General features: G+C 33.2%; 1 protein-coding gene across 8 annotated transcripts in view; it reads right to left on the reverse strand.

Annotated features, from left to right (window-relative positions):
• The window catches only part of OXR1 (oxidation resistance 1), a 157,704-nt gene that overhangs the window by 4,099 nt on the left and 126,971 nt on the right, over nt 1–26,634 (reverse strand). For 6 of the 8 annotated variants that reach the window (XM_045560918.1, XM_045560920.1, XM_045560916.1 and 3 more), the window contains 5 exons: nt 11,009–11,089; nt 8,659–8,784; nt 7,739–7,891; nt 5,846–5,941; nt 3,838–3,911 (listed from right to left, as the gene is read on the reverse strand). In XM_045560918.1, the coding sequence (XP_045416874.1) occupies nt 3,838–3,911; nt 5,846–5,941; nt 7,739–7,891; nt 8,659–8,784; nt 11,009–11,089 (530 nt within the window). Of the gene's footprint in view, nt 1–3,837; nt 3,912–5,845; nt 5,942–7,738; nt 7,892–8,658; nt 8,785–11,008; nt 11,090–23,715; nt 23,901–26,634 lie in introns of those variants that run through there. The other 2 variants (XM_045560921.1, XM_045560915.1) reach the window with 2 other exon arrangements.

A 26,634-nucleotide genomic window follows, 5' to 3' on the forward strand; every position in this document is an offset into this window, starting at 1 on the left:
TAATAATGCCAACAATATGCCTTTAAAGAGATATCTATGTATTTTAAAGTGGGAATAGACTATCATAGTCAGTCTATTAGAAAGGAGAATATAAAAAGATTAAACTTCCTTGTAAATCCCTCTTTTTTGCCAAATATGAAAGGGTTAAAAAAAAGAGATTAGATATTTAGTCGCAATCGCAGATGACTAGATCTAAGAACTATCTCAAAATTGACCTTCTGCAATAAGCTTTAGCAAGTATGAATGGTTTTTTCCCCAAGGTAATCTGAACTTTCTGAAGCCCTGACTGAAAGCTTTTGAGATTTTTGTCAATTCCTTAATGTCATATGTAAAATTTGGTTTGTATATTCATTTTAGGACAATAGGTTCCATGTCATTTCATCAGTATTTCAAAGGCGCATGTGACCCCCAAATATTTAAGTAAATGTATTCAAAAGTTATACATCTGTCCTAGGTGAAACACACAGAAAGTATATTTTTATAGAGCAATGTCTTTAAAGATGATTCGTATGACTTTCTGAGAATAGAGTGGCTAAGGAAGTGAAAGGAACAAAAGCAGTCTTCCAAATCCTTAATCGATGGCATATAATTCATGCGTCCAATGACACTGCAGGCAGAACCCAAGCAGAAATCTTTCCACAGTATCAGAAGGGAAAAGATGATTTTGGATTGAAGGAAATGCGTAAAGATGGCTATTATATGTTAAGTACCTACTATATGGTAGAGACTATACTACGATTCGTGCAGAGATTTTATCTTTGTGAATTCCTCACAACTTCCCTGTAAAGGTGAGTTAATCTCCAATATAACAGCCAAAGAAAGTTTAAATTTATTAGGGAGTTTGCTCAAGTCTCACATATAGTGTATATTTAAGCTGGAATATGAATCAGATCTACCTGACTCCAAAGCTTACATTAAGTCCACCCCATCATGATTTTGATTTTTTGGAGTCTTCTGCTTGGAACTATGCAATATCAAGTCCCTATTTTCTGGACCTGTACTCTTCTTCAAAGACTAGAAACTCATCTTAATTTCTTATCAAATGACCCAATGGTTAGTTTACCATGGTGCAATCATGTTGTATAAGCAAAATCTAGTTCCAGCAGACATCTAATGACATTGTGTGTTATTTTCAAAGACTCAAGGTATCCACAACAGCTTGAAATTATAAGCCACTTGCTTATAAGGCCTTTGTGGAGAAATAACAAAATCAATAGTAAGACTACTATTTGGTTAGGCCGGGCGTGGTGGCTCACACCTGTAATCCTAGCACTCTGGGAGGCCGAGGCGGGTGCATTGTTTGAGCTCAAGAGTTCGAGACCAGCCTAAGCAAGAGCGAGACCCTCATCTCTACTAAAAATAGAAAGAAATTATATAGGCAGCTAAAAAAATATATAGAAAAATCGGGAGGCTGAGGCAGGAGGATCACTTAAGCCCAGGAGTTTGAGGTTGCTGTGAGCTAGGCTGACGCCACGGTGCTCTAGCCCAGGCAACAAAGTGAGACTCTGTCTCAAAAAAAAAAAAAAAAAAAAAAAAAAAGACTACCATTTGAGGGAAGGCTGAATGATACCTCCTCTAAAACAGGTGTAATTGGACCACGTGGACATTATATGCTGAGTCCAACAACTAAAATTAACAGAGAAGGCTACAATAACCATGATCATTTTTTAATCACTGAAATCACATCCTCTAAATATCTATTTAAAAAGAAGTTGTAAGAAAATTTGTTAGAATCTTCTAGGATGATGAATATTCTTGAAGGCTAAAAAGATTTTGTGGTCTGAATAAATTATCATTATATATACCCTCAACTGTGGGTTATAAATAATGTAACACTTTTACAAGTCTAGAAATTATTTAGCATATCTATGTCTAAGACTAAAGGATAGAAAGAAATACCAAAGGAAGGAGGTGATGCTTGCTAAGCACTATTTGAGAAGTCTAGGCTGGGAGCTAGCAGAGCAGGCTACCTCCAAACACTGTAAAGACTAAATGGGGTTGGGATACCAAAATAAGAAAACAAAGTTCCTCATAGTGCTTGCTATGCCAAAAGAATCAAATTGCTGACTCATACAGTTAAAAACAAAACAAACAAACAAACAAAACACCCCCCAAAACTTTGGGGGTCACTAAAACTTTTTTCAGGTAAATCAACTTCTATTATTGTCTAAAATATAATCCAAATGGTTTCCAGAGTAGAATTAACATAAAAACAATTGGATCTATTCTATACATTGGGAGAAATAAAATTCCACCATGATTATTTAAAGATTTGAGAAGTTCAAAGGTACTGGGATATTCCCCTTTTAAATATCAAACAGCCACTGTACTCTAAAGAAAAAGATGGATTTCTATCATAAAAGAATCAGCTGAACATACCATTTTAAAATGAAGAAAAAAATAAATACCAATAGTTTCAAATAATATACTTCTCAAACACTACATACAAGACCTTCTAGCAAATTTGAGGTCTGTTTGGAAACTATCCAGCCATTGTTAATATAATGAGAACAGTTTGTGTGACATCAATGTAACCTGGCAGCCAAGGAGAGTGGACTGAAATGCGCATGCGTGAACAATGACAACTTCAGTGTACTACTCAGTGGGGAGCTAGATGCCATTGGGCAAACATGTGTATTGTGTGGCTGTCACATTCAAAATGACTGCGTGAGTAGAGCAACTAATCTGTGTCAAATTTTGCACGAAGCTTGAACATTTCTCCTCGGAAAATATTCAGATGGTTCAGAAGTCTTTGGGGGATGATGCAACGAGTGCAGCGCAAATAGAAGTGTGGCACAAATGCTTCAAAGATGGTCAAGAATCTGCTGAAAGTGATCCATGTTCTGGAAGGCCTGCAACAAGCAGAACACCTGAGAATGTTGAGCATGTTCAGGCTACAATTAACAAAGATCAGCAACTGACAGTGTGAGAACGAGAAGCTGATCTGGGGATTCCAAAACTACTGTGTCCAGGATTTTGACTCAGGGTCTTGGCATGAAATGTGCTGTGGCAAAATGTGTTTGGTGGCTTCTGGTTTCAGAGCAGATTTGCTTCGAACTGCTACCAACGAACCAGATTTCCTCAAGAAGGTCCTAACCGGAGATGAATCAAGGGTCTACTTGTACCGCTATGATCTGGAAATGAAGGCCCAGTTGGCAGCATAGACCATATTAACTGTGTTTTTTGATTGGAAGGTGCTGTCCATCATGGGTATGCTCCTCTGGGCCAAATAATTAACAAGGAGTACCATCTGAAAGTTCTTCGTAGGTTGAGGGATGCAATGTGATAGAAACAGCCACAGCTATGGGCAACTGTCTGTTGCCAGCTTAATCATGACAATGCACCCGCCCATGCATCACATGAAACAGGAAATCACCCAGGTGACTCAGCCCCTCTACAGCCCAGATTTGGTGCCCTGTGACATCTGGCTTTTCCTAAAACTAAAATCACCTTTGAAAGAAGGGAAGAGATTTCAGGCCGTTGATGAGATTCTGGAAAATACGACTCAGCAGCTGATGGCAATTCCAACACAGGATTTTGGAGGGTGTTTTGAACAGTGAAAGGGATGCTAGAACTGTGCGAGGTCCTAAAGTGCCTGCCTTGAAGGGGGCTGAGGCATCACTGCCCTATGTACAATGTTCAGTAAATGTTTTCCATTTCTCATATTACATGGCTGGATACTTTCCAGACAGAACTCGTATATACTTTCTTTTTCATAATACATGGATTTGAATTCTAATGTCAAAACTTTCTAAAGATAACTGATTTTATAAATAATCCAAATACATTTTTAAAGTTTCTTCAAAAATTTCATGGTGAAATGTCCAAGAGACTTACCCTCCACCACCAAAAGCTAGTGAATCCATGTCTCCTTTGATAAAAAACATATTATCTCCTGTCCACTTAAAGACCTGTATAAATAGATGGAAGTCGTTACTATACAGAGTTAGTTCTCCAAAACCCAGTAGTTAATAAAGCCTAGACTGACAGTAAAAGGAATAACAACACCACAAAAAGCTTGGCAGAGAAGGGTGGTGGTTTGGGTTTCAGTGTCTATATGACTAAATTTGAAAGCACATGTTCTACTATAACATAACCTTCAATTCCAATTTCTCAAATCTTGTTAACACTCCATATTAATACATATTCTTCTCAACAGGTACCAAGAGTTGGATGATCAATGAAAAAAGTTGAAGAAAGTAGAAAATCAGTTTACAAAAAATGAACATACATGCCATTACTTTTAACATTAAACATAAATGTGTATAAATTTGATAACATTTAAATATTTTGATGTAGAGCCAAGGTTCTTGTCTTTGGGTATGGATTTGCTGATCATCATTCTTATATAAACCATATCTATAAAGTGCTTTTTGACTTCCAGTTTCAATTTCTTTAAATAACAGTGAGAACTTAAGTAAATCTGAGAGTAAAACTAGATGTTCCTGGCTGGGTGTGGTGGCTCACACTTGTAATCCTAGCACTCCGGGAGGCCAAGGCGGGAGTTTGAGACTAGTCTGAGCAAGATCGAGACCCCACCATCTCTACTAAAAAAATAGAAAGAAATTAGCAGACAACTAAAAATATATAGAAAAAATTAGCCAGGCATGATGGCACATGCCTGTAGTCCCAGCTACTTGGGAGGCTGAGGCAGGAGAATCGCTTGAGTCCAGGAGCTTGACATTGCTGTGAGCTAGGCTGATGCCATGGCACTCTAGCCTGGGCAACAGAGTGAGACTTTGCCTCAAAACAAACAAACAAACAAAAAAAAAAAACCAAAAAAAAAAAAACCCCACAAACTAGATGTTCCTATTCTTAAATTTTTTTTTTAACCTTTTATGGGTGTTTTAGCTAAATCTAATGTAATAGCAACTTCTAGCACCATATCTTTATCAAGTGTTTCAAAAGTATTCATAAAACTGTAACATTTGTATTTTTACAGTTATATAACATTTAATTACATTATTCCAGTTATTAGGTAGCAACAGCATACAAATGCTTGAAAATAAGCACAACTGAAGATTAGATGATTTGTAACGACTATGAGCTTTCAGTTAGCTCTAGGTATCACTTGATATATTTTATGAAATGAATGGAAATCACTGGTTGACCTGGTGAGCCATTTAAGCACAAGTTTGTTCAGAGAACTTCTGTTGTGTTACCAAATCCTTCCTACTTTGTTCATTATAAAAATTCCTCCTAAAGGTTACTCTTTTTGTTTGACTAATGGTGTTGATTCCTTTTCTCAAGATTAAAATATAATTTCACCTTTTAGGGAAGGTTTGATATGCCAGGATTGCACTCAATGTTTTAAGAAGAGTCACACATTTACTAAAATTCATTTATACCTTTACATTTTAGACTTTATTCACATTAGAATGTATTCAATTCAAATTAGTCAAGCTATAGTAAAGACAGCCACATAAGATGTAAAGGAAAAGAAATCTGTTAATCACTTTGATTTAAATTCAAATAATTAGTTTTTTAAGTTTTTGAGATTTACATCATTCAACTTAGTCATTGAAAGTTTCTAGAAATTTCACAATGACAATTCATAAGCAGAATAGTAATGATATATACTCTTTACTGAGTCCCATGATTCATGTCTGGTGCTATGCTAAGTGTTGTGTATATATACAATTCTCATTTAATTTACAAACAACCCTGTTACATTTTATAATCTCCATGCTATCTACAGGAAAGTTGAGGTTCAAAATGGTCCAAAAAAAAGATAAGTACAAGTTAGAGATGGAAATCAAATGTACGCGTGCAAGACTTCAAAGTACACATTGTTTTCATTTATGCCATCTCTTTATAAACAGAATATTGGAATAGTTGTCCTTACCTCAAACTCTGGACAGAATGTAAAAACAAAGGTCTCTCCAGTACCATAAAAGCCATCACTCACTTTAAATGGCTCAGATGCTAATGCACCAAAAACCTAAGGATAAAAAAAAGGCATGTTAAATGACATGATTACTAAATTATTTTAATTAAGTGTCATTCCATCATATACTTAAATAAAATGTGAAAAAAAAAGGATCTAGTATAGTTTTATCTAATTACTTGTACTTAAAAAGGAAAAAAATGATCAGTTGCTATATAGTTCACATTACTGTCAAATACAAAGATATCAGTTTCTCAATGGGGAAAAAACAGATTTGCTCCTAGTTTTGAAATCTAAAAGGATTTTAGATTTGTTATAACAATTATTTAACAATTAAACAGACAATCTTAAAAAGTGGTTAACACATTTCAGAGGGAATTATACACAAAATGTATATACTATAACGATAACATTCTGCTATGAGATTGTAGCACTTAAAGAAACAAAAATCCTTCAGTACAGGTAAACATTCTACTACTTAGAAAGTATGCTATTTTTTTCTTCATCATTAGACAGTAAACTCCATAAGGGCAGACACTGAGTCTGAATTGTTTTGCCCTTCAACCCCATGGTCTTGCACAGTATAAGAAACACAATAGATGCCCTAATGAAAGAATGAATAAGAGATCTGATCAAGTCATTTCAGTGCTGTGGGTCTAAGTAGCCACATCATAAATAGGAGTGCAGAGCTTGACAGATTATCTCTACAGTCACTGTCTATCCTAACATTCCATCTTAATTTTTACATTTCCTACTGGAAAGGTTATTTTACACGTGTGTGTGTGTGTGTGTGTGTGTGTGTCTGTGTGTGTATATAAAAGTACACAAAATATAAATGTGCAGCACAATCCACGTTTCACACAACCTTCATCCAGACCAAGAAATATTACCAGGACTGTGGAACCTCTCCTTATGCCTCCTATCATCAACAGCCCCACCTCCCTGAAGAAAGCCACTTAGCCTGATACCACCATAGATTCGTTATGTCCTAAGGAAGTTACTCTTCAGTGTCTGATTTTTAATTCAATATTATGTTTGTGACACTTATCTACACCAGGGCATGTAGAAGTAGTTCATTCATCTTCATTGGTACAAACACCTTTTCTTAGGTATATAACCTTGGGTAAGTTGACGAACCTTATTAAGTCATGGTTAACTCATCTTTAGAACAGAGATAATAGTATCAATCTTATCAGGCTGTGATGATTAAAAACATAATGCATATAAAGTGATCAGTCAAGTTCCTGGCACATAATAAACACACTCAAGGTGTTAGCAGTACTAGTGCTTTTTTTAAATTAATATTGCTATTTTATCCTCTCATTACTTTCCAATGCTGGTAACTGACCTGAGCTTGCTATTTCAGAAACAAACCAATGTTTCTCTCTCTTACCTGTGGTTTTGTTCTTACTATCACCCTCACATGATTATCTTTAACTATTAAAACCCTACCCATGCTTCAAGACTTTGTCAGTTTTCACCATGTCCATGAGCCTCATTCTTACCTCCCCCAGATAGATATGAGCAACTCTTACTGTGAACACCCTTTCACTTTTTCTGGGCTCTTACTAAACTTAGCATATTTTACTCAGCATTAGAGATACTGGTATACTTAAATGTCCTTTTCTACCACACTATAATCTCTTTGAAGGCAGAGACTCTTAATTATTCATGCTTATATCTACCTTCTGTGACACTCAGTGATGCCTTACATGTTAAAAGTACCCAATAATTATCAGTTAAACAATAAAATGTACAAATGAATAATTTTTATCAAAGAAATATGCTAAAAATTACTGTTACTGTAATCTCTTCAAGGATAAGGCATCTAACGCAGTTAGTTTTTCATACCTGCCCATCACTGTCTTTAATCACCATCAGCACTGGGGTGTCTAAACCTGTCATTGTTCGATAAAGGGTCTTTAAGCTTGTGCCATGCTTCCCGGTACCATAAACAAGAGTCCATGGATAGCCAATTGTTCTTGGTGGAAGATGCTTTGTAAGCTTTGAAAAACAAAATGTTAGCATTTACTTGATAGCTTATTGTTCAATATGTAGGACACTAATGCCAGTTGGAATTTAATGGTACTTATAAAATATAGGCTACGAGAATTAACAGTAGAAATTACTTATCATTCTCAAAGATACTGAGATGCCTGAAAAATAATTATACTTTTTTCAGCATAAAATATTAATTGCCCATTAGGAAAAGAAAGAATCATGCTGAACCAGACACAAATTAGAAGAGAGACAAGAAACAAGGATTACTTGTTGCTAGTGCCTTCTGTATCAAATTAACAAAAGTATTGGATGGATTGTTAGCTTGATTATTAAAATATCTTTCAAATAACAGGCTCTAGAGATAGACTATCAGAGTTAGAAACCAAGCTTGGATACTTTGTAGTTGTATGACTTTGAACAAATTACTTAATCTTTCTATGCCCCCAATTTTTTCACTTATTAAAAAATATGCACAATGAACATCCAATTCCTACATCTGTTGTAACAACTACATGAGATAATCCATATAAAGTAACCAGCACACAATAATAAACCAAATATTGGCCATTATACTGTTATTTCTATTTATTTTAGTGTCTGCTTACCTAAATCTCCTAATATCTTCTTTTAACACTAGTTCACTACATTTTGCTTATTTTTTCTTTTCATTAGAGAGAAACAGTAGCAACCCTTCTGCTCGAGAAAAAACTGAAAAAAAGGCTGTTTTATTCTTATAAACACACAAGTGCACATATGTGGGCATGTCATACCTTTTCAATTTGATCTGGCAGTAAAAGTTCACTGGGATCACTTAGGTTTGGTCGAAATGATTCAGACTCCAGTTCTGCTTTCACGGGAGCAACCTGCTTTGAATTTATGTCTTCCCTTGTAGTAATCTAAAAAAAGTAAACAGGCAGCAATGTATTAATATAAGATTGTGATATGCTATTAAAATTTCAGCCTTTTGAGATAAATAAAACTTTAGACCTTTGAAAAGGTGGCTAAAGCTTTAACTTAGAATTTTATAAGGCACAAGATGACCCCCTAACATCAATGGTGTATCCAATGTAGAAAAAGATGTTATAACAATAAGAAACATTCTCTCTTCCACTATATGAGGACAGATTGGTACTAAATGATAAATCCCCATATTTCTGTGGAAAAGGAGATAGCTACATGCAAACTTTATTTTAATTCCTAAAGGGCAAAAGTCAGTCAGCTAGCTTGCTTTTTATTTCTAATATTTAAAAGATATAGGATTATTTTTTTATGCTAAACATAAAATTTGTCAAAAATAGGCTGGGTGCGGTGGCTCACGCCTGTAATCCTAGCACTCTGGGAGGCTGAGGCGGGTGGATCGCTCAAGGTCAGGGGTTCGAGACCAGCCTGAGCAAGAGTGAGAGACCCCATCTCTACTAAACATAGAAAGAAATTATCTGGCCAACTAAAAATATATATAGAAAAATTAGCTGGGCATGGTGGTGGATGCCTGTAGTCCCAGCTACTCAGGAGGCTGAGGCAGGAGGATCGCTTAAGCCCAGGAGTTTGAGGTTGCGTGAGCTTGGCTGACGCCATGGCACTCATTGTAGCCCGGGCAACAAAGTGAGACTCTGTCTCAAAAAAAAAAAGAAAAAATAATTTGTCAAAAATAAAAAATAATTAAGAAAACTTCCTGGGTGCCAAAATTTTAATATACAGAATCATAGAATATTAAGTATAACTTTCTTTACATTGGCGCATGTGTGTATTTGCTTCATTAAAAAAGTTACCATTTTTTTAAATGCTCTCATTTTTTTTATTTTCTAAACATTGAATTTTTTTATCTAGTTGGACCAAACAATAAATTTTAATTTGTTCACAAATCTGTTTTTAAAATTAGATCAATCTGATGCATGAAAAAGAATATATGCTTTCGCTTGATGGAAATGATCTTAAAATGATAAAAATATTGATTAAAAAATAAAAGCTTACTACTACACAATCTATTCTACTGGTGCTTACTTTCTAATATTAACTTATTAATATATAAAATACAATAACATTAGAAAATAAAAGACATGAAACATAACTATTATTGATGAAACTTTTAAACTGTAAAATATGCAGAATTCTACTGGAGCAGATAACTAAAATGCAGGAATGCTTGGCGACTGTGACTCCACACAGGAATGAAATCTTGCTAAATTATTTTGTTCCTTTAACAGATTTCTTATCAAACCTGAACACGATATATTTTCAACCAATACATGTTCTAGAACCATATTGTTTTTTGACGAGAAGCTAAATATTAATTCTTTCACATCATCATAATGTTTTACCTTTATTTTGATGATGTGAAAGGTTAAAAAAAAATGAAAAGAAATCCAAGGCAGCATTAGAAGCATTAAAAGAAAAGAAAAAAAATTCAGTAGGTCTAGTAAAGCCATGAAAGGATATCTTATTAAGAAGAGGGAAACACACAACTAATAATACACAAAACCAAAAAATGAGTTTTCAACTATATCACTTTCTTGTTTCTAAAACAAACAAAAAAAACCCACAGATATTAATTATTTCACGGAATTTTAAATAATTTATCTTGTTCTGGTGCCTAACCTAGACTATTCCAAAGTATTTCTAATACCAACCAGGAATGCCATAAGAACAAAAACAATTTATCTCATTAAGATATTTGATGTGGAGTTGATATAACTGAAATAGCCTTAAAGAAGAGAAAATGTTTAACATATATAAAATATTTAAATTGTAAATTTTCCTATAGTACCACATCTTTCAGATTATGTTAGTAAAGATTCATTCTCAAAACCAAAGACATTCTTCCAATGTTAAAATTAAATGAAAACTTCTCATGGCTCAAAGAAACACAGTGCTGAGAATAGTTCTGAAATGATGGGAAAATTCTTTAGACTATTTTTCAAATGAAAAGATGACAGAAAAGATAATCCTACAGCTCTTCAAGGCAATACTGTAATCTTTAATATAAGAAGAAATTTTCTGATGGGTTATTTTAGTGCTATAGTCAAAACAAATCCTTCAAATGTGAGATTTGCCCTGACAGAGAACACTAAAAGACAGAAAGTATTCAATCTCCAGAGGGGTTTAAACTACTGAAGGGGGCACCTGGAGACGTCTGCAGAGTGTGCGCAGTTCTTCAGTATTTAGAGCATCGATCCTGCGGTGATACTCAGCCACTGACACTACCTGAATATGGAGACAGGAAGACAATAATTCCACTGACAGTTGAGAAAATACCAAAAAAAAAAAAAAAAAAAAAAAAAAAAGGAGAAATTAAAATGGGAAAAGAGAACTCTAATCAGGATTTCTTTCCCCACTCCATGCTGAAAATCCAAGAGATTTATATATCAAACTAGGGTGAAATACACACGAGCTTCAGCACTATATTCCACTAGTTGACAATATAAGGATATTTTTATGGACCATTTCATATAGACTCAATTGAAGTAGAAATTATAGTTTCTGTTGCACAGGAAATACTATATAAAATATAACATGCTTTGCTAACATCAAAGACAACATCTAAAATCTAAATGGTCTGGCAGTTTACAAAGAAAGTGGTGGTTTCAACCATCCCCTCCAAATCAGGTTAGCTCAAACATTGCATCTTAATGGCCTTACTGGAAGAATTTCTTCTAGGCACAGGTGACAAACATACCCATCTATATCAGAGAAAAAGAGGGGAGAAAAGCAAGAAAAAGATATGAAGTACATTTTAAAACTTAAAGCAATGAGAAAAATATGCTCTAGAAAGCAGAAAACTAGATTTTCAATAGCATGTCTAATCAATAGTACCTTCCTCAGACATGTCTGCTTTAGTCTTTTTAAATAACTTTTCTTCCCTAGTTTTTACCTCTCCTCTATTTTCTTACTTTGTGGTTTGTATTGTAGCAGTCATTTGTGACTAAAACTTAACTTTCCCCTACATTATAACTTCCTAAGGGAAATTCTCTTCTATAATTGCCTATCTCTTGCATAGTGCTAAATTTGAAAGCCATATATGACAGATAAACACGATTACAGAAAGCTCACAAAAATAGACAAGTTTTCTCAGGCTAACACAAAGCTACAGTTTGTTCAGATCATGACATAATTCCAAAAACAGTTACCATAATACAATGAACTCTAGCAGTGTCATAAATATCTGCTGACCTTCCTGTGCTATGACTAATTCCTCTTGTGATCAATCAGAACAGATTATGTTGTGTAGAGGCTCTGGCCACAAAACACAGTTAAACCAATTAGCCCATAAAGAGTGTAGACTTCTAACCTAGGTTTTTAAACAGCTTTGTTCTAGCCAACTAAAATGAACCGGCTACCAGTAACTACAAAAAGCTATGTAAATTTCATGTTGAAAGCTATGAAAAAAACAGGAATAGAAAAAAGGAAAAGAAACTGGGAGATTTCCATTATGGCCATTATCATTATATTGACTTTTGCAAAGCAAAAAATGCATTCAGTATGGTAGCTGACTATACTTACAAAGAAACCTGAAGTGGTTAGGCTCTCTCGATCTGGGAGGCCAGATGGACCTGGGTTTACCCCTTCTCTTTATCTATTTCTTCATAAAACAATGGAAATACTAAAAGTTCATACCAAATAGGGTTTTTATGAAATTTAAAGTAGGAAATGCATAAAAAGGACTTAGTGCCCAGAACATACTAATGAGAGCTACTACTATTAATAATACTTTTACTTGATCACTTTTCACCAATTACTCTAAGGACTAAATGATAGCAGTCAAAGAGCCTCCTTATTTTTTTGTTTTTATTTTTGATATTAAAATATTTCAAGTTTGAGATCAACTATTTTGAATACTTTGAATGACTATTCTTACTAATTTTAAATTTCAGTATTAGATAAAAATAATGAAGGCCTTTTCCGTTAAGAACTACAGAATTTTCAATAAAGATGGAAGAAAAATTAGGTCCTAAAAATAAAAAAAACATGGTCTTGCTTTTCTGTGGCCAAGAAAAGAGGTCTCTATAAAATATTGAATAGTTAATTGTATTTGTCTTTCTTTTTTCCATGGCTTTCAATCTAATCAAGAGTTTCCTAGAGAAGAATTCTCAAATCACATGGCTTATCTACTACTCTGCATTGTCTCTCTCCAGTTAACATAGATTTTATACCTGTTTTATAAAACCCCTTTTTACCATACTACACACACTTCCTGGATGGAAGTGAAATTAAATTATGCTCACAAAAGGATTCGGTTATAACCTAATTGTATGTATCAGCATCACTGAGAGTAGGAGTTATTAATAAGAGTACAAAGAACTGCCATCATAATAAGTCTAAGCTTATAATATTTGGTAAAGTCATAGTTTCATTAATGTCACAAAACTACCTTTTGGTATTTATATTTTTAAAATTGTATTATTTTCTAGGACTCATAAACTCACTGCTTCTTTAAGTATTTTCTCATGCCCTGATTAGTAGAGATACAGAAAATTGTCAAAAACAAAGTCTGGGAATTAACAGAGAAAAAATTTGAATTTCAGTACAAAAATACACTTTTTTCTCTCAAAATGAATGGAAAAGAGATGTGCAATTCCTAGTATATATGACGGAATTGGAATTAGTCTTACATTAATGTTATACCCTTGGTAAATCATACTCATGTACAAAATTTATTATTTTACCCAAAAGATTAAGCCTAAGTAAAAAATGGACACATTTCTCCAAAAATATCCCATATCACCCTCCTGATTATTATGAGTATATAGTTGAGGAAACCAAGATCTTCCAATTAAAATTGTATTCATTGTTTAAAAAGACATTTCTTGAGGAATAAAGTGGTTTGGAGATACTGCTAAATCCCATCTAAAGGAACTAAGTACCATGACCTGCACCCTGCAGAACTAAGTGCCGCTCTCTATTCTTTTCAGTCTTTGATAAAGGATCGTCACACAAGAGAAAGCATTTTCCAAAACATTTATTTTCACAGAATTACCAACGTAAAGGTAGAATTAAATCCACACATCACTATTACAAATGAACTAACAATGAAAACAATAACAAGGACAGAGAGTAGAGAAAATTCATAGTTGCTGCCAGTTTCATGAATAAGAACATGTTCATCTCCTAGACCATAAAGAACAATACCTTGGGCCTAGAACTCCTCCTTCCAGGATGTTCCAGTGTTTCCTCTGAGATTACTCCAAAACCAACCAAAAACCTCCCTTCCTTCAACTCTCTTGCACACTAACAAAAGTCTGGTAGTTAACTGTTGCTGTGCCATTTCAACTATAATACTTTCTTAGTAAAAGGAGATGCAATAGAAAGAAAAATACTATTAATATCTAATCTATGCCATTTATACTAATTTTGGTATCTAAAAATACATTAAAGAAAAAGGAAGCTTAAGTCTGAGCTGTTACAGCTAACAAAAAGAGCATACAACATCATCCTTGAAGTACCTTGTCTTCTACATTTCATTATACATAACACTCTTTATTATAAAATAAGACATGGATTACGTTAACTTTGCCTCATTCTGCCTTAATTAAAACTACTGCTTTGAAAATAACACTTCATGGAACTATAATACATGGGATATAAAAGGAGCAAATAAAGAGTCATAAATTAGATGATGGGAAAACAGAACTGATAGACAAAAATATATTAAAGTCCAGAATGAATTCAAAATAAAAAACATTAGTGAAGTTTTGATTTGAACAAATCTCATGCATTTAAAATCACTAATTAAGTATATTTGCAGACAGCTCTCAAAGATTTTCATGAGAAAGCAGATGTATTCACTGTTCTTTTAGTCAATAAAAAACCTGTAACTACTCAAAACTATTCAATTATAATATGCATATTAGTTTCCTGGAACAATAAATATAAGATGTAAATCTTATAAAAAGGGGATAATCTTGTTTATTCCATAGCATATCAGCGGAAAAGAATATTCATTTACATAATCTTGAATTCCTTAGTGTTCTGTATGATCTGCAGAGCAAAAATATAGTTGTGAAATAAAATAATGTTACTTCTGAACATTTAATTCTTTTGGATTCACTTGTCCTTTGGCTATAAAGTTATATATTGAGTTAATGGGGTTTTGTGAAACTTATGTTTTCATTATTTAAAATCTAAAGAAATAAAAAGGATAATATAAAGTTATTTTATTAAATATTCAATATGATTTTAAATTACTATTTTTTTCATTGAGAGTTTATTCTACCACTATTTTTATTCTTTACTTCAATGAACATTTCAAAGCATATACTTATGTCCCGCAACTAAAACAGAAACAAAAACACCAAAAAATGAGAAACTCAGCGGGGAGCTATGTACCAGTGTTGTGACGCTGAGAATAAGCCTTTAGCCAGCAAAACTGAAGATTAAATGGGCCCATATACAGTATAGTTTGTCAGAAACAAATAATCCTCTCAGAAGGAAAGATGTTTAATTCAGTTCCTCAAGATTCTCACAGATTAAGAATAGTGAATATGAGGTCACAATGAAGATAACCTAATACACAGCTTCCTTAAAGTGAGTAAAGTGAAACACTGAACCAACTTTAGATACTAAAATCAACAGAATAAACTAAGAACGAAATGTTAAAAACAGAAATCCCCCAAATAAGCAAGCAGTTAGAGATGATTAAAAATGAACAAGAATATTTAAAAAATAACCAAACAGAACACGTACAGAAATAATGAGCATAACTGTTAAAAAAAATCAACAAGTTAAAAAGCAGATATAGACAGGTGACTTAGTAAAGTAGAAGACATAGCTGAAATTACCCACAAAACATTACTGAGAATAAGGAAATAAAAATATAAAAGAAGTTAGGAGACTTGGAGAATAATAAGATATAATCTATTCCAATCAGGTCCCAGCAAAAAGATGAGAAAATATTTGAAGAGATAATACCTGAGAAGTTTCCAGAATTGATGAAAGACAAGAATCTATAGCTTCAAGAAGCATACTGTACCCTAAATAAGAAAAAGATATACAACATACTGTATTCTTAATAAAAACCTCATTATACTTACAACAAGAGTCATCCTTGAAAATAATCAGTGGGAAAAGTCAGATAACCTACAAAGGAATCTCAGCCTGGCAGCAGACTTTCCAAAACCAAATGCAAATCCTCTCAGAGGGAAAGCATCCTTAATTCAGGGCCTCAAAATTCTTACTTAAACAAATATGAACACATGATGGATTATCATAATGAAACGTCACAAAAAACACAATACACTGTGACAGAAAATAATGGTCAAGCTAGAAATGTTTATCCAAACAAAATTATTTTACAAGAGAGAGAAGTGAAGATATTTTCAGAAAAACAAAAACTGAGAGTGTTAATCATCAAGAAATCTTCGTTGGAGAAATTTCTAAGAGTATACTTCAGTTAGAAGGAAAATGATCTTAAAAGAATGGTCTAAGATGAAAGAAAGAATGAAAAATAATTAAAATGCTAAGTGTGAATTATAAATCTAAGTAAACACTGCCTAAAAAAAATGATAAAGTCTAATTTGCGATGTAATAAAAGGACAGAATGAATACAGACTATAACAGCATACAACTGGGAAGAAGGATGATGGGCATTAAGGGTGTACAAGGTTTTGTTGTTGTTCTGGAGGAGACGTTAACTTTTCATAACTTTAGACTTTATAAATGTAAATATACAGGGCAAAATTTCAGGGGACTCCCCTAAAATAGAAATAGAAGCTTAATCCAATCTAAATAATAATAATAAAAAAAGTTCAATACCAATCCATACTCTCCTCACCGGGTTAGGATGGGGGGATGGAGAGGAAGAAAACTTGATGTTTAAGAGATGGCTCAGCAGAAACTTAGGAAAACAGGTGTATTAAATGAGAAGAGTTACAACAAATGATTTTCTATATTAAATAGTTGGAGTGGAGAGGGAACAAAGGAGAAGGAAGAGAAGAGTCACATCTTAAACTATACTAAAAAATGTATTGGAAATTCTAGGGCAACTACTAAAAACATTTAAAAATAAATACAATTGATATGTTAAGGGAGAAGAGAATACGGAATCAAATTAAACCTGCAATAAGCACAAGAAAAGAAATAAAATTAGAACAGAAATCAATAAGATTAAAAACAGAGAAAAATCAATGGAACCAAAATCCAACTCTTTGAAAAGATCAATAAAATTGATAACCCTCTACACCTCTAGCCAGGCTAAATAAAAAAGAGAGAGAGGGAGAAAACAAATGAATTATATCAGATATGAAGAGGGGGCCATCATTACTGATCCCACTGACATTAAAAGAATAATAAAGGAATATTACAAACAAGTCTATGTCCATAACCTTTATAATGTCCTAGATGAAATGGACCGATTCCTTGAAACATAAACCACCAAAAGTCACACAAGAAAAAACAGATAATCTGATTAGGCTTATATTTATCAAAGAACTTTAATCAATTGTTAATAACCTATAAAAACAGAAAGCACCAGGCCCAGACAGATTCATTTGCAAGTACTACCAAACATTTAGGGAAGAATTTATACTGTCAATAATCTCTTCCAGGATATAGAAATGCTTCCTAACTCATTTTGTGAGGCTACCATTCCTGTAATTAAAACCAACAACAACAAAACAAACAAAAAAACCACACACAAATAAAAACATTTCAAGAAAGGAAAACTACAGACAATTATTTCTCATGAGCACACATGGAAAAGTTCTCAATAAAATATTAGCAAATTGAATCAATATATAAAAATAATTATACACAATGACCAAGTGGGATTTATTCCAGGTATGCAAGACTGGTTTAACATTTAAAAAATAAATTGATGTAATCTAGGCTATAGAAGAAAAATTATGTGATCTTACTAATAGATACATACACACAAAAGGCACGAGTCAAAATCCAACATTCATTCGTGACAAAAACTCAGGAAACTAGCAATGAAGGGGAACTCCCTCAACTTGATATAGAACATCCACAGGAGAAAAAAAAAAAAAAAAAAGTCCTACAACTAATATCCAGTGTAATGGTGAGAAACAAGGTCCTTTCCCATTAGACTGGGAGCAAGGCAGAGATGTCCCCTCTCACCACTCCTATTCAGTATCGTGCAGGAGGCCAAGCTAATGCAGTAAGACAAAGGAAATAAAAGGTATACTGATAGGGGAGGAAGAAATACAACTTTCTTTGTTAGTAGATGACATGATTGTCAATATAAAAAAATCCAAAAAATTAACCAAAACACTCCTGGAATTAATAAGTGATCATATCATAGCAGGACTGCAGAGTAAACGTTAATATACAACAGTCAACTGCTTTCTTATGTATCAGCAAGGATACATTGGAATTTGAAATTAAATAACAATACCATTTATATTAGTACCATGTAAATGAAATATTTAGGTATAAGTCTAACAAAATATACAGAAGACTAAATGAAGGGTGAAATCGTGATGAAGAAAATATTTAAATAAATGGAGACATATTCCATGTTCATTCCATGACTCAATATTGTCAAGGTATCAGTTCCTCCTACATCGATGTATAGATTCAACATAAATTCAGTGAAAATTCCACCAAGTTATGTTGTGTATTTAGGCAAATTGATTCTAAAGTTTATATGAAAAGAGTTTATATGGAAAGACCCAGAATTTCCAAGAGAATAACAAAGAAAAAGAATAAAGTTGGAGGACTGACATTACTCAACTTCAAGGTTTACTATAGTAGTTTCAAATGATCTTTTGTAATTCTGTGGCATCAGTTCATAATGTTTTCTTTTTCATTTCTGATTGAGCTTATAGGAATCCGTTCTCTTCTTGGTTAATCTAGCTAGTGGTATATCGATTTTATCTTTTAAAAGAAACAACTTTTCATTTCATTGATCTTCTGTATTATTTTTTTGGTTTCAATTTCATTTAGTTATGCTCTGATCTTTACTATTTCTTGTCTTCTGCTAGCTTTGGGTTTGGTTTGTTCTTGTTTTTCTAGTTCTCTGAGGTGTAACATTAGGTTGTTAATCTGTGATCTTTCTGTCTTCTTTGATGTAGGCAAAGTTTAGTGCTATGAACTTCCCTCTTAGGACTGCTTTTGCTATATCCCAGAGATTTTGGTAGCTTGTGTTGTTATTGTCACTCAATTCTAAAAATTTTTTTAATTTCCATCTTGATTTCATTATTGACCCAAAGATTATTCAGCAATAGGTAGTTTAATTTCTATGTATTTATGTAGCTTTGAGATTTCCTCTTGGAATTGGTTTCTAGCTTTATTCCACTGTAGTTTGAGAGGGTATATGGTATGCTTTTGATTTTTTAAAATTTGCTGAGAATTGTTTTGTGGCCTAATATATGCTTTATATTAGAAAATGTTCCATGTGTTGATGAGAAGAATATGTATATATTCTGGAGTTTTAGGGTAGAATGTTCTGTAAATGTAAACAAATAACGTTTATTTGTTCTAGAGTCCCATTTAAATCCAGTGTTTCTTTGTTGATTTTCTGCCTTGATGATCTCTCTAGTTTTGTCAGAACAGTGTTGAAGTCCCCCACTATTCTTATGTTGCTATTTACTTCATTTCTTAGGTATAGCAGCATTTGGTTTATGAATATCTTTGGGCACACAAACTAGAAAATCTAGAGGAAATAGATAAATTTTTAGAAACACACAATCTCCCAAGCTTGAATCAGGAAGAAGTAGAAATCTTGAACAGACCAATAATGAATGGTGAGATTAAATCAGCAATAAAAAATGTCCCAAAACAACAAAAAAAAGCCAGGACCATATGAATTCACAGCCAAATTCTACCAGACCTACAAAGAAGAAGTGATACCAATCCTACTGAAACTGTTCCGTAAAACTGAGAAGGAGGGAACACTTCCCAACTCATTCTATGAAGCCAATAACACTCTGATATCAAAGCCAGCAAAGGACATAACAAAAAAAGAAAACTACAGACCAATATCCCTCATGACCATAGGTGAAAAAAACCTCAACAAAATACTAGCAAACAGAACCCCTCCAACAGCACAACAACAACAACAACCACCACAACAACAAAATTCATCACAATCAAGCGGTTTTCATCCCAGGGATGCAAGGATAGTTCATTATACACAATTCAATAAGCATGATTCACCATATAAACAGAATTACAAGCAAAAACCATGTGATCATCTCAATAGATGCAGAAAAAGTATTTGATAAAATCCAACACCTCTTCATGATAAAAACCCTTAACAAACTAGGCATAGAAGGAACATATCTCAAAATAATAAAAGCCATATATGACAAACTCACAGCCAGTAGTATCATACTGAATGGAGAGTAAAGTTGAAAGCACTGCCTCTAAGAACTGAAACAAGAAAGTGGGCACCTTAACAACTTCTATTCAACATAGTACTTGAAGTCCTAGCCAGAGTATCTGTAAACTCAAACTGCACTAAAAACCAAACTCTATTAATTAACAAAAAAGGCATGGAAATGATAAAACACAAAATTCAGGGAGGTACTTACCAATTTGGGGGAGATGTGAGGTGAGACAGAGAAAATACATAGGCACATACAACTGCATGGGGAATGTTCTAGCTTTTACATTGGGTAATGGGTTCACAGATACTGATTTTATTATTATGTCTTGTAACTTGCATATGTAATAGTCTTTACAACTATCGAGTCAATTATATAAAGAAAAAACAATCTACATTGAATATGTATGCATATATCCTCTTTTCAATTAGGTTGTAACTGAAGAGCAGATGTTTACTTACCATAAGGCATATATAAATACTAGTTAATAATGATTAATTTCCTGTGAATATCTGGTATAGGTAGGCAGCATAAAGAATACTGGCTTTGGTTTTATATCTCTACCTTACTTCTGATTCTGATTTTTATTAGTTTTGCGAACTTGAGCAACTTCATTTAAACTATTTCTGGTTTTTCAAATGGAAATAATATTCATGCTTTAAGCATTTTATGAGTAATAAACAAGGAATGTATAAGGTATATGTAAAATAGATTCTGGTATATTAAATGTATGAAATAGATAACTCCCTTCCCCTTATTATAGTCTGAAGATTTTGAGAGTGAGTATGGCAAAGAATTTAAGGGCATGGGCTAGGGCCAAAATGCCTAGATTCAAACCCCAGCTCTGACTCTTACTGGTTATAGTATGGTTGCTATGTGTCTGTGTTTCTTTATTTGTAAAATGGAGATGATAAAGTAATACTTCACAGGGTTGTGAGGATTAAATAAGCCAACTTATGTTAAGTGTTGAGAATAATATTTGGTATACATTATCAGCAGTCATAATTATTTTTATTATTATTATAATTATTATCTGAAGCTGATATAATTTGGAAAGACTTTTACATTTAAATTATTCTTAAAATTCTACCTATGAGCTAATTTCTGTACAGATGTAAATAATTCATCACAGGAGTTCTCCCCTTTTCATACATGAAAGCCTAAATACAAACAAAAGAAATCTGTCTTGTCATATATGAAGGCCTACATACAAGAAAATGGTGACAAAATTACTGAACCATTGATAGAGATAATAAAACAATATTGCTATTTAGTGATTTATAACTTTAATCTGATTAAGCCTAAATTCTTATTATAAAATGGGCTCATAACTTTTAAGCAAATTACACCTTACTTGCAGACACTAAAACGGTAGGGTATGGTACATGAGTATATGAAATATATGAATAGCTTCAAGTAAATGAATGATTAGACGTTAAAGTTCAATTGTTCATCAGAATGAACTGTAAAACAGCCTTAACCAAAAAAAAAAAAAAAAAGAGAGAGAGAGAGAGAGAGAGAAAAGGTAAGTTAAGCATGTTTGATCAATATGGTTCTCATTGAAGCGAACTGGCAAAATCTTATCTTCATTCCGTACATTTTGCTTGAGGTGTATTCTATTTATTATTTATTGGTTAATATCCTTGACACTTAACTAATTAATAAAATGAAAATCATCTGCCTCTGGTTAACACAAGGGGTAAGGCACTATATACATGTGCATTTAGAAAATTGTCAAAGTTTACAGAAATATATGGCCGTATTATTACCACCTCTATACCAGAGTTTATCACTGAAGTCTACAGAATACTACTACTAATTTGTTAAGTAAAGATATGAAGAATCCTAAGAAGCTACAAAATACAAAGTCCAAAAAAGTGAAATTTCGTATGTTCTACTGGTTATTCTTTCAGAACAAATATTTTCTATTTTCAGTTTTAAGGCAGAAGAAAGAGTCTCTTGTCATGTAAAATATTATAGGGAATCTCAGTCTTCAAAGCAGTTAAAAAAAACTGTAATCCTTTTCATCTCAATTTTCTTAAGACCTGCTCTATAGCTCCTAGGAATCCACTTTAAAGCAAGGAAAAGAACTAGAAAACTGACTTGAGCTTTTCTACATGAAAACACATCATATTGTACCATTTCAGAAAACCTTCAAAGGCATCCTGGTGAAGTAAAAAATGTGCTAGGGTCAAGCTGTCTATCTGTACTCCGTAACCACTTGGTTCAGTGACCACTCCATCAGTTAGTTTCCTCATCTTTAAAATGGGAGTAATTCTACTAAACGTTCAAGGTTATTGTGAAGGTTCAATGAAATAACACTATAATATACATATAAACTATATGTATGGGCAGAGCTGATAACCAGTGAAAAGCATGCTTGCTAAGGCAAGAGACAAAATATCTGACAAAAATCAGTTTCCTATAAGAATGAACAGGAATTAGTGAGTGTAAGTGTATGATACACATTATACTGATCTATAGAATTCAAAACATCCACAATTTATTTTGCCTGTATTTGTAATAAATTAAAGTGTATTGAAGTCTTAGCAAACTAATAATAAGTGTTTATTCAAACTGCAAATCAAAAAATACATGAATAGCTTCATTGTTCCAGGTTTTAAAAAAAGCTGTGTTGGCTGACTAATCTGGTCAATCTAATCACAAATTTAAAAAAATTAATCATTTCAGGTGCCTAAACCCCTTTGTGCTAATGTAACATTTAAACAAAAACTTGAAATTATAAATAAAAATAACACTTATTAAAATCATTTTAGCATTTTGACATGCTTAACATTTAAGATTGGCAAGCTGCTTTGGGGGCATCTTCCAAAGTCATTCCTGGTTTTTAGTATATATCTGGTCTTATTTAAATTATCTACAATTATAGTCGAAATAAAATGAACATTCATAAGGGAAAAATAATCCTGAATTACCAGAGAAAGAACAATTGGCAACATATTTTATAACAAATAATGTATACATATTTATACAAAAAAATAACTAAAATTCTTAAAATAGCATGGTTGACAGAAATTTTCCTTTACTAGAATATCTTTTAAAGTTTTGTATTAGGTAGCACTGCCTGAAAACTTTCTAAATCCCTTAAAAAAGCTTTTTTTTTCAGATTGCTAAAATTATACCCGTAAACAATATTGTAAAAGAATATAGCTTGATATCTGGTCAATAAAAATTAATTTACTCTTTCTCTATTTTTAAGCAAGGAAAAAATTCTGAATATTTTCCTACAAAGTTAAGGTTAAATGAAAACATTAAGGCAGCAATTAAGATTGGTATCTTCCTGTCTGTTGAGGTGGAATAGAAAAACCAAAATACTGATACAAGACAAAATTACAGTCCCTTATTAATTTCCTTTTGTGAAGATTTTAGAATTAACAGAAATAACTTAAATGTACTTTCTGTAATCATACAATTTTGTATTCTATAAATATTTTTTATGCTTAAACTTTCAGAAATTGTATAATTTTGCACGTTACACCATAAAAAGACTAGTATATATAGAAATTGATACAATTTACTAAGATTTACCAGAGTGTATTTATGATTAATTGGTTGATGTCTTCTCCCTTTTTTCCCATACCAGAGACGAGACATTTCCCTTCCAGAGCAAATTAAGTTATATCAAATCACGTAAGAACTGTTTTCAAAAGCATTCTTCCTCTGTCAAAGATAAATTTCCAGCACCAGAGTCCTACTACAGTGACAAAACAGTTTGCTAGAGACAAAGATTTGATTGACAACACAGAGAGCTAATCACTAAGTAGTATCCATTGTAAAGATAGTTTTGAGTGGAGACTGTAAAGCTAGGGAGGGAAGAAAGAATTTCCCATGCTCAAGTTTGGTTGCACTGTGCCCAAATGTGCAAAGAAAGGGCTCAAAAGTTTAAAGACACAGAGCCTGTATTTCCAAACACCACTACACTAAGAAATACACTAAAAGTAACTCAGTTGCAAAAAAATAGTTAAGTACAATTTTCAGAGTCCCTCCCAAAGTACACAAATGATTGCAATTAACATTTTGTTATTTGCTTATACCGTCATAACATTCTGTTCTTTATTTATAGCTAAGAATCCTATAAAATTTCATCTTTTATGTGAACATTTTTTAAGTAATAAGATGTCCTTTAAGGACCCTTTGACCCTCAAATTTTATAGGATGACTATGTAAAAATCAAGCCAAACTACTACAAATAAATCCTACAGAAATATTCAAAATGACCTGAAAATTCCTTTGTCTGTTACATTGTCTGTTTTTAAACTGAATTTTTTAAAATCTAATTTCTGGAAAAGGTACTTATACTCACTATGCCTATGTACTTGACTAACCAGTGGTATACTAAATATAGCCAAAGAAGTGAATTTTTAAAAGATTAAATATAAACTATAAACATATATATATAAACTATGCATATATAAGCTAAAATTATCTAGAGCTCAATTTTAATTAGAACATCAATGTTATAATGGTACATCTAAAAATTTCTTTCATTTTAAGGTAAACCTGCTCCTTCCACTTCGCCTCACTCCTTCTACTACACACTGCCACCTCTTCACACACACACCACCTTTCTAAAACAGAATACTGCACCCCACCCGCACCTCTACATCTTCCTCCACATTCCAGCAATGTGCACACACAGGACACAGAATGCCTTCCCTCCTCCACATACCAGCCACCCCCCTCCCTGTTCCTCCAATCCAGCCCCACCACACTTATCCTAAAATCTCCCTCCCACAGTCCCTCCTAGGCACACCATCATCATCTCAATACCAGCCTTAAAGTTCCCTTATACATATAGTGCATTGGGGGTCTCACCCCACAATCTCATCATGGACTCTACACAACCATCAACAATATTATAAAATTTGGGAGCATCGTTTGGAAAACCTGTCATAACTTCCAGCCAGATTTTCTAAAATGAAAAATACATGTTCCAAAATGAGGTTTAAATGACATATTAAAAACAAAACAAAAACACCAAGCATAGCATAGCCTATTCTGTTGGTTGTCTACTCAACATCCAATTCCCACACCTTCTATTTCCTAATGCAGCTGCTGGGATTTTGCTCAGGTATCCTTGCCATGTGTTTTGAGGAGGCTGGCTCCTCAAAACACATGGGTCCTTACACATCTAAACCCCAGTGGCTCTCAAATTTTAGCCTGCATCGGAATCACCTGGAGTGTTTGTTAAAACGGAATGCTGGGTTTCAAAATCAGTTTCCAATTAAGCAGACTGAAGTGGGAGCTGAGAATTTGCATTTCTAACAAATTCCCAGATGCTGCTATTGCTGATTGTCTGGGAACCACACTCTGAGAAACAACAGGTTTAAGCTATTTTGAGTATGGTTTTCTGTTTCTGGAAGCCAAAGACTTCCTAACTTACAAACACAGTGTCCAGCAAATATAAAATGAGTTCGCTAAGTCTCCTTCTTGCCCTTTGTTTTTAGAAAACATATTGCTAAGTTATTTAAATTTTCCCAGACATCACAGAGTTTGAAGCAGAAGTCAACTTATCATTAGTATAAAATGACAGAATATAAAATGAAGCTCTTTTAAAAACTCTAACCAGCTTACAGACCAAACATAATCTGTTCTCATAATTCAGATATTCAATGTAATAATCCTTTTCCCCTACTTCATTAGGCCTAAAATTATTAAATTACTTTATATCCGGTTTCCTATTTGAGTTGGGAGTGGTCTGCTAGAAGCTATAATATAATACGTATCCTACCCTACTCAATATTTAAAGTAATATTTTAGAAATAACTTTCATACTTAAAATCATAAACTAGTCTGTCATCCATACATCCTGTCTCTTCTCACAATCTATATTAGATAACATTTTAGATTTTTAATGGAAATTTTATAGCTCATAACTTTTGGCTAGCAACTAAGGAAGAATATTATTAACAGGGGAAGCAAAACACAGGTTCAAAACTTTCCTGAGGTAGATAACATTTTTAAGTTAACATTATCAGTAGTCAAAACAGACCATATTAGGCCTAAATCCTGGGTGCCAAATGCTAAGAGAAAATATATGAATAGTCTAGAACTTTCATTTGTAGTTATACAGATACTCAATATAGAAATATAGTCACGAATCACTTAATGACTAGGATATGTTCTGAGAAAATGTGGTGTTAGGCAATTTTGTCGCTGTGCAAACATCATAGGTTCTTACACAAACCTAGATGGCCTACTATACACCCGGGCTATATGGTCCAGCCTATTGCTCCCAGGCTGCAAACCTGTACAGCACTTCACTGTACTGGATAATGTAAGCAACTGTAACACAACGGTAAGCATTTGTGTATCTAAACATACAGAGGGTGATATGTTGTGCTACAGGTTACTACATCACTAGGAGAATTTTTCAGCTCCATTATAATATTAGGAGACCCACGAGAATGTTGATATGCAGCACATGACCATATTATATATTGATAA

Source organism: Lemur catta, chromosome 9 (genome assembly GCF_020740605.2).
Source record: "Lemur catta isolate mLemCat1 chromosome 9, mLemCat1.pri, whole genome shotgun sequence".
Classification (NCBI taxonomy): Eukaryota; Metazoa; Chordata; class Mammalia; order Primates; family Lemuridae; genus Lemur; species Lemur catta.